The sequence below is a fragment of the Gekko japonicus genome, unplaced genomic scaffold (assembly GCF_001447785.1).
Source record: "Gekko japonicus isolate JY-2015 unplaced genomic scaffold, Gekko_japonicus_V1.1 scaffold1199, whole genome shotgun sequence".
Lineage (NCBI taxonomy): Eukaryota > Metazoa > Chordata > Lepidosauria > Squamata > Gekkonidae > Gekko > Gekko japonicus.
This window is the reverse complement of record NW_015167086.1, coordinates 125,404-134,734: the sequence shown is the minus strand read 5'-3', so window position 1 is coordinate 134,734 and position 9,331 is coordinate 125,404. Positions and strand designations below refer to the sequence as shown.

The window sequence follows — 9,331 nt, the reverse complement described above, 5'->3', positions numbered from 1 at the left end:
TGGACACACAGTATCTGAAAACGGGACCTGGCTCAGTGGCTTGGCATGCAGAAGGTCCCGGGTTCAATCAGCTTTATCGAACTTCTTTTGCAGTCAGAACGCAAAACTCGGGAAGCAGCCGCCCGTGGCTCAGTTGGTATATCGTGTGCTTTGCATGGAGAAGCTGCCAGGTTCAATCCCGAGCATCTCCAAGTTAAAAGGACAGGGTAGTAGGTGCCTGAAAGACTTCGGAGAGAGACGGCCAGTCCGGGTAGGCAATACTGGCCTTGGTGAACCAGTGCTCTGATTCAGTGTAAGATAGCTTCGTGTGTATCTCAAAGCATTACAATGAAAGAAACCTCTGATTTACAATTGGAGGGGGGGATTACTCTGGTAATTCGTACGTAATTCAAACACGCTTGCTCCGCGGGTGAGGAATGCCTGCCAGCGTCCCGATTGCAACTGCGAACCGGAAGATTTTCTAAGGAACGCAATCGCCTTTCCTCTTTATACAAGCGCGGAAGCCAAAAAAAAAAAAGTCGGGCTCTCATGCCTGTTTATGTAAGTCCGAACCCAGGCATCTTCAGGCCGCATGCGCACTCGTCCCTCCTTCACCCAAGGAGACTACAGCAACGCGCTTGCTCCGACTGGACAGTTAGTTCGCGCAGGCGCCGTGGCTTCGCCGGGTGAAGCGGGCGGATTCTGAGGCGAGCGCGGCGGAGGGTGGGCTGCGCTTGCCGGAGGGGGTGGGGGAGCCGCCTGCCCCGTGCCCCCCGCCATGTATCAGCGGAGCCGGGCAGTCGCTGGACGCCTTGGGCCCCGGTGCTCCTGGGGTTGGGAGGGCAACACCGGAAGGCGCCGCTGGGCGCAAGGCGACTCGACTAGATGCTGTTACCGGGCGCGGCCGCGGGTGAGTGGGAGGATGACGGCGTGACCGGCGGGGTGACCGGGGGGGGCGAAGCGGTCTGGTGGGCGTGGCCAGGTGTCCTGGCTGTCAGAGTGTCTGATGTGGGAGATAAGGAAGGGGGAGGCTGCATGGGGCAAGGAGACACGTGGTGGAGCAAGAAAACCTGTAGTCGTTCACACGTGCAAGAGAATGCGTTGTTGGGAGTGTTGAGGTGGTGGAATGCACTGCGCCTCTTGGAAAGATCTCTAGAGGTTGGGAAGATATCTAGACGTTTAACAGCCCCCACCCCAAACAAAGCCAGCTCGACATGCACAGAAGTGCTAGTTTTCTGTTTGTGGGGTGCACGACGAAGGGAGATTCTAGGCCAGAGTCTTTGAAATGAAGCGGTGGTCAACACACTCAGGATGGACATTAAGGAACGATTGTGTTACTCAGTGAGTGATTAAATTGTGGGAATGCACTGTCAGTGGGCATATAGGAAGGCCACGCGAACAAGTTGCTTCAAAAGGGGATTAGGCAGATTCCTGGAGGAGAGGTCCACGAATGGCTAGTGGCCATGGTCACTGAGGGGAGCCTCCACATCCAGAGACATAAACCTGTGAATACCAGTGCTTAGATGGCAACGTTGGGGAAAGGCTTTCACCTCCTACCCTGTTGGTCTTCCAGGACAACTGGTAGGCTGCTGTGTGAGACAGGATACTGGCCTAGATAGACCACCGGCGATCTTCTGTTCTTACATTTCTTTCACCAGTGGTATGTCCATTCCACCATCATGTTATTGTTGGGTATTACATGTTAAAAACACTCAGTATATAAGGGGTTAAATGTTTGTTTATGTTGCTCACAGGAAATCACATGTTTTATGTAGCCAATGCTAGTTTAGAACTACAAGCCCGGGAAAATCATCCCTGATCTAGGAGTTTCATTGGAAGCAAAGTGTCAAAGTGTTTTTGCATTTTATGGCTTCTCTTCCTCTCTTTGTTTGGAGTTCTGAAGCAGCGAGAAGAGCAGCCATTACCTCTTCTTCTAGTTTTGTCGTTGTAGTGTAAAGATGTAGGGAACTTAGCTCTGTTGTTATTTTCATCCCAGTTACCCTTCCCTATGCTAGAATGTAGTAAAAGAGAGCCAGTTTGGTGTAGTGGTTAAGAACGCAGACTCTAATCTGGGAGAACCGGGTTTGATTCCCCACTCCTCCACTTGCACCTGCTGGATGACCTTGGGCAAGCCGTGGTTCTGATAAGAGCTGTCCTTGAAAAAGAGCAGTTTGTGTCAGAGTTCTCTCAGCCTCACCCACCTCACAGGGTGTCTGTTGTGGGGAGGGGAAGGGAAAGGAGTTTGTAAGCCGCTCTGAGACTCCAAGTGAAGGGCGGGGTATAAATCCAATCTCCTCCTCCTCCTCCTCCTAAAAACTTTCTATTTTAAACACACATGGACTCTGAGTCTGAATTATTTTACTCTGGTATTGCTAAGCTATTTTATCTCTGCTGAAAACCAAGTTTTATTTTTCTCCAAAACCCCCAACAGTTATGTGTTCTCTCAATTCTGCATGCTTGAGGCCCCTTAGCTGGAGGTGGTGAGGATTACAGCAGGGATCTTCTGTGTGCGAGGCCTGTACTTTGCCACTGGACTTGTAAACCCTCCCCATAACAACAGGAGTTAGTGCTACACAGGAAGCTAGGAGGTGGCAAGTGGCAAGAACTGAAAAATAAAGTGGAGCTTCTCAGAGTCCACACAAAATCTTGAGTATCTTTAATTCTGACCACCAGGAAGGTTAGTTTGTGTATATTTGCTTGCCCCATTCCTTGGACTTGCTTTCATTCCAACGGGTGTGTGTGTGACAATAGAAACATGGGAAAGGACAGAGAGCTTTGTATAGTTGGAATTTAGAATAGTCGTGCTAGGGCTTTTAGACCTGTTTTATTCTCTGTTCGGTATATTCTGTGTTGTAACCCGCCCTGACCCCGCTTGCAGGGAAAGTGGAATAAAAATTGAATAAATAAATAAATAAATATGGCCCTAAAGCCTCAGGAGCTGCCCAGGTGCCTTTCACTGTCTGCTCACTTTCCCTGAACATCCACATATTTTCAAGCTTTGTTTTGAGCATTCTTGTGAGCCGGAAAGGTGATCGCTTCAGAGTACCAGGTTCTGGCCCAGATACAGCGAGCTGCCTTTGCTGCTACATTTGCAGCAGCTGTTCATGGAGTGCTTCATGCTGCAGAGGACAAAAGTATTATGTAGTTTACTGGGCTTAAACAAAAAGCCAGGGCTAGTGTGGTGTCCTCATTGTGGGGAGAGGAGGGAGGGAATAAGATCCTCTGAGTCCGCTGGTCCTCTGATACAGGGCTAGGGCTTCTATGTCCCCTGGTGCTCTTCTGGAGGGGAGAAGGTGTAAGCTCCCAGTGACCCTGAGACTCCTGGCCAGTAATGGCTTCCCCTTCCCTTCTGTACAGATGAAGCAACCATCCTTTTCCTCTACGAAGGCCAGATTGGATGGCCCAGGACAAGACTGGGGTGTGTGTTCCTCTCAGTAGAGCCAAAGCAGATCAGAGCTCCACGTGGCAAGCTAGTTGTCGTTATCCTCAAAGCCAACTCCCCGTAACAGTTTGGAGAGAGCCAGTTTGGTGCAGTGGTTAAGAGCTGCGGACTTTAATCTGGAAGAACCGGGTTTGATTCCCCACTCCTCCACATGCAGCCAGCTGGGTGACCTTGGGCCAGTCACAGTTCTCTTAAGAACAGTTCTCTCAGAGCTCTCTCAGCCCCACCGACCTCACAAGGTTTCTGTTGTGGGGAGAGGAAGGGTAGGAGATTGTAAGCCGCTTCGAGACTCCCAACTGAAGGGTGGGTTATAAATCCAACTCTTCTTTTGTTTTCATTCTAGGACCTAGATGCTTCTTGGGATAAGCTACCGCCAGGGCTTGTCCCTGTGGCCTCCGTAGGGCCGACATTCCACTCTTTCACCAGGAGGCCATTGGAAGCCTCCACCACCCTCCCAGCTCTGCTCAGCCCTACACACGGCAGCTTTGCTGTGATCGATGGGAGTGAGTCAAAGACTAGACTTTGTTCGCCGACGCACCAGCCCAGCCTGGAGACCAGGGCCTTTTTCCGCCCCGCTGTGCTCTCTCCTCCCGAAGGCATGGGGGGTGCCGTCACGTTGGTGAGCGGGAGGCAAGAAGATGACATCGTGGTCAGGGACGGCGAAGGGCTGGATGGTGCCTCTTTAGACTCTTTGCACAGCCTGTTCCATGGCTGGCAGTGCCGCTCACCCTACCAGGCTCCCGAGGTAGCACTGGGCCCACTCACACCCTTCAGGGCCACGACGGGGAGCCCATCCCCAGCCAGTTCCTCGGGGAGTGACGATTCCAGCATGGAGGAGCATCTCGCAGTCATGCACCAGAAATTACGGAGCGAGGTAGGTCAAGGGGGGATCTCATGTTGCTTGGGGCGTAGAGTGGTTTGTTTCTTGGCAGGTGTGTAGGGCTGGAAGGCACCTTGGTCCCAGTTTGCCACATGTGTTTGAAAAGCCTGCAGATAAGTATGAGCTCTCATAGTTTGGAGAAACAAATATATGGAGTTTCTAAAAAGCCCTCTCCCCCTTTTTGGTGAGGGAGTTGAGGCTGAAGGCTGGGATCCAAAGAACAGTGTGAACGGATTCTGTATGCACACTTGGATCCACCTCCCCCCCCCCCCAAATCACTCGCAAGGGTTAGGGCCCTTCGGGGGCAGTGTCTGGCCCATTATATACGCAGAACCACTCGGGCATGCTCACTGGGATTTCTGAATTCCAGGGCTATTTTTGGGCAGGAACGCACAGGAACGGAGTTCCGGCTAGCTCCCGAGTTGGCCACGCCCAGCAGGAACTCATTAGTATAATAGGCCACACCCAACAGCAGGAACTCATTAGGATTGGCTACATTAGGGGTGTGTGGCCTAACATGCAAAGGAGTTCCTGCTACAAAAAAAGTCCTGGGTTTTGACAACAAACAAGGTAAACAGAATAACATGCAAAAGGTGGGTGTGGCTGGATGACCACATTTCTGGTAACATAGGGGTGTGGCCTAATGTGCTAATGAGCTGTGCTGTCAGGGGTGTGGCCCAATATGCTAATGAGTTCCTGTTGTTGGGTGTGGCCTGTTATGCTAATGAGTTCCCGCTGGGCTTTTTCTACAAAAAGAGCCCTGTAATTCCCACCCCAGTCTCTTGAATGGTGACAGCAGGGCACATGCTTGCACCTGACACTTGAAATGAAGTCCAAGTGCCAGAGCTGGGATTTCCACGTACAAAAGTGAGGTTTTGAATTTGAGCTTTCCAGGAACTCGTTTCCGCTCTGCTGAGTGACTCACAGGTCAACTAGCCTGCTCTCCGAATGGCAGAAAGGAGAATTGCTGGCTGCACAACGGATGCGAAAACTGAGGCCGAGGGAGGCTAAGAGACTTTGCCGAGATTATACAGAGAGCCGGTAGTTGGGCAGGGAGGGCTTCACCCTTCTTTCGCTCCTTGTTCTTCCAGTTACCAAGCTTATTTTTGAAGACCCACGACTATGGAATCTACTCCCAGGATGTGGAGTTTGACAACGAGATTCTGCACCTGAAAACGCGGTCAGTGCTGGGGACAGCCTAGGGTACAGTCAAGAAAACTGGCACATTGATTCCTTTAAGCCTGTCACTGTGTGCAGCTGCCACCCTATAGCCCAGATCTGGTCCCCAGTCAGCCAGTGGTTGGTTTTCTTGCATGCCTGTGGCCATCTAATGACTCAAGGGGCCTTTTAGCGGCCATCCTTTCATCTGGCTTTCAAAGGCCATGGTGGGGATCTGGCTTTCAGAGGTCATCTCAGCCACGAATTTCCTTATTTGAATGCAGCATATCGATCTGGTGTTTTCATTCACACCATCTGAGTATGTTGGAAGAGGCAGGTGAGTGGCTCATCCCTTCATGCCTGTGGTCTGACTAGGGTGGCCAGGTCGTCCTCTCTGGCAGGAGACCCCCTCCCCAGATCCTGCTGCTGCTCAGTGGAGTAGGATGAGCAAAACTGGGGGGGGGGGACCAGCATGCCACAATGCTGCTTCTAGTGTGAGCCGCAAAGTGGCCCCCGTGTCAGGATAATGCTTATCCCAACACAGTTGCAGATTCGCGCTGGAAATGGCAGTGGTGCGATGCCAATGTAATCGTCCCTGCCCCTTCTACCAGTTGCCAGTGCTTGGCTGGCAACCCTAGCTCTCACACACTGGGGTGTTGGTTGGTACACTTAATGCCGATACCAGGTTTGGGTTGCTGCTAGCCTGGAAAGCCCTTTGATTGCCTGGGACCCCTCATTTGTCTAACAGGTTCACACACTGTTGTGGCTCTTTACTTTTGTGCATGTACGCACATCATCCACTGCCTCCCCTGCAAAGTAGTTTCTGGAGGGTGACATGCCGTGCTTGTGGTACTCGCAACTATGACATAGTGCTCCACATGCAGGAGTGTTGCAATCGATGCTGAACATGCATGTGTGAGCCAACCCTCTAACTGAGACTGTTTAGTTTAAGAGAGGGGAGGCTGGGGAAATGCTCATGTAAACTTTTATAGATGTTAGTGGACTGCATTCTTTTTTCAAAGAAAATTAAAGAGGTATCTGTACCAGTGTTCCCTCTAAGCTGAGTTAGTGTGATCTAGCTCACAGTTTTTTAGCCTCCAGCTCACACGTTTTTTGTCTTGGCTCAGGAAGGACGGCTCCACACCAAATCTAATTTATGCAGCAGCCAAATCACCTGCTCACAACTTTAATGCCGGTTGCTCAAAAAGTAGAATTTTTGCTCACAGGATTCTATAGCTTAGAGGGAGCATTGATCTGTACATTTGTTGTGGTCTGACCGATCGTTTGCAGAGAAAGGGAGAAAGATTTGCAGTCTTTCACTGTGAGAGGGAGGTATGATTCACTTACCTCCCTTGGTACAGTATGGTAAAAACCACACATGTCTTTCCTAAGAAAATGATAGGGAAGGAAGAAATGCTGATGGAAGATATCTGTGTATAGCACAAAATTAGGAAAATAATGATGGGATTGTCATACATCTACAGTGTGAGGCTATATAGGAGAAAGAGTCCTTTGTTATTGATGGCATGCGAAAACCTCCTCTCTTGATTTGATAATTTCATTTTCCCCACTTCCGTCACCAGTGGCCGAGTCATGTACCAGCTGGCACTGACCTTATGCCGTTTCATGGCCTGGAACTACTTTGCCGACTTGCGCATGGAAGTGCTGAAGGTGACGCAGCACTCTGAGAACTGGAGCATCCAAGCCCGGTGGCGTGTTACGGGGCTGCCTTTCCACGTCCTCCTGCTCCGCTTCTACAAGAGGGACAAGGCCGAGCTGTACAGGTGAGGCTTCCCCCCTGTGAGCTGCCGTTTTGTCTTTGAGCAGAGTCCATGTGTGTTCTCTCCTCGGTTAGGGCAGTGCAAACACTGTGCTCCTCTTGAGGCAAGGCTTGGTCTCCTGGAGGCATGGCAGAACTTTATTTGGGGTTATCTTGTGAAGGGGATTAACACTGAGCTAGATCTGGGTTTGTATGGGGTTTTTTTTTTACCATCCTGGGAATCTCTATTATATTACAATAAAAACAATTCCCATTAAGAAACATAAACAAAACTGGCTTACATTTCGCAGGTTGAGTTTTGTTTTTGTTTTTTTAAATAGTATCCTGAGGGACCACCTTTCCCCATATCTACCCCGGACAGCACTACGGTTGGTGTCACAAAACAGACTGACCCTCCCGGGTTCCAAAGACACCAGGCTTGCTATTACCAGGACCAGGGCCTTTTCAGTGGTGGCTCCGTACTGGTGGAATGAGGTCCCGGAGATCAGGGCCCTGCGGGATCTTCTACAAGGCCTGGTGGAAGAGCTGGGCCTGCAAGATGGAGCTCTTCCACCAGGCCTTAAATTAGGAGCCACCACCATGTTAACAGCTTCAATTATAGCCCTGGCCCTTGGTTCTCGACACATAGCCTGCACCACCTGTTTGTTAGGAAGATCTTGAGCAGAATCATGGTGAGATCTGTGTACACTCTTAAGAACGCCATCTTATAACAATTATTTATTATGCAGCAGCACTTGATAAATTGTGATTGTTTACTGTTGAATTGTTTTTAGATGATTTTATGTGATTTTAACTGTACCGTATTTATCATTGTAAGCCGCCCTGAGCCTGCTGTAAAACGGGGAGGGTGGGGTAGAAATCAGATCAATAAATAATAAATAAATAAGTTTGCTCAGGGCGTATATTAAGAGTGTACAAACGCGTTGTTCCTTTTTAACAATATCTTTGCCTTGGGAAAGATCTTAGCCAGAGCACGCCAGAGTTTGGGTGCTAGGCTGGAAGGCCACCGAGGAAGACAATGGCAAACCACCCCGGCTCCTCTCTTGCCCTGGGGATGGGGTTGCCATGAGCTGATTGTGACTTGGTGGCACCAGCTGCTTCTTGGGAAAGACCAGGCCATTCAAATGCTTCGTAAGGAGGCACAGGTAGTTTTAGTAAAGACAAAATATCCGGATCCTCACGATGCACTAGCAAGACGCTAAAAACATTTAGCATGTAATAAGTCACTTAAAATGAGCCTTATTATTATTTTTTTATTCCCCTTCTAGGACCTATGATGCCTATTCCACTTTCTTCCTAGATTCCCAAGGATTAATTAAATGTCATAGGGTCAGCAAGGTGAGTTTCCGTCGGGATCCCCTCCCCCACCCAGGGCTTGACTTGCACCTGGAAAGGAACTCCTTTTACGGCCGCTGCCAGACTGACCTCGCCCATTTCCTTCCTTGCAGCTGATGCCATCCCAGCCTCCCCTGACCAAGGTGAAAAGGCTCCTGGTCGCCTCCTTGCTGGGCCTGGGGCTCTCTGACCAGAGACCCTCCCTGCAGCTCTTCTTCATGGCTCTGGCTGGCAAGCAGCAGGGCCTTCCGGTAGACTGCCAGAACAGCTGAGGCCGAGCGTGCGTCTCGTGTTCCTTTTTAGTGCGCCTGCCCCACCGCAGGGTGAGGCTTGTCGCTAGCGGCTCATTGTGCATCCGTGTTGCCTCTGCACAGGGAGGGTGGGCCTGGCCTCTTGTTGCTGCTGTTAAATCCCACCCAGCAAGTGCTGTAAAGATGATTGTAATTTAATCTGTATATAATAAAGGTTTATGTTAAAGAGAGTCTGGCTGGTTGGAATGGCTCCGTCAAGAGCAGAGATCAGGCCGCAGGCTTCACAAGGAGAACGGTGAACTTTGAACTAGTGCTGAGCAAACAGCCGAGTCCCTGTCTGGCCAAACCTTTTGCCCTTTGGGGGCAGTGCAAACAATCCTTTGAAGTGGCAACTGCTTCTGTAAAGAAGGTGTAATATGCAGTAGTGCCCCAAGTATTGGCAGGTTTTGTGTTTTTTTTTTGCCAAGAACAGGAGGGATTGTCCTGTGTGCATTGTTTGGTGTCGT

At 50.3% G+C, this 9,331-nt stretch overlaps 1 protein-coding gene across 1 annotated transcript; it reads left to right on the top strand.

The window, feature by feature from the left end:
• The first annotated feature begins 677 nt into the window (after window positions 1-677).
• LOC107111812 (chromosome unknown open reading frame, human C6orf136) lies at window positions 678-8,989 on the top strand. Its single transcript, XM_015412849.1, has 6 exons — window positions 678-889; window positions 3,765-4,295; window positions 5,393-5,481; window positions 7,043-7,243; window positions 8,508-8,577; window positions 8,688-8,989. Exons 1-6 carry the CDS (start codon window positions 758-760, stop codon window positions 8,844-8,846), a joined length of 1,182 nt encoding a protein of 393 aa, XP_015268335.1. The 5' UTR covers window positions 678-757; the 3' UTR covers window positions 8,847-8,989.
• The last annotated feature ends 342 nt before the right edge of the window (window positions 8,990-9,331 follow it).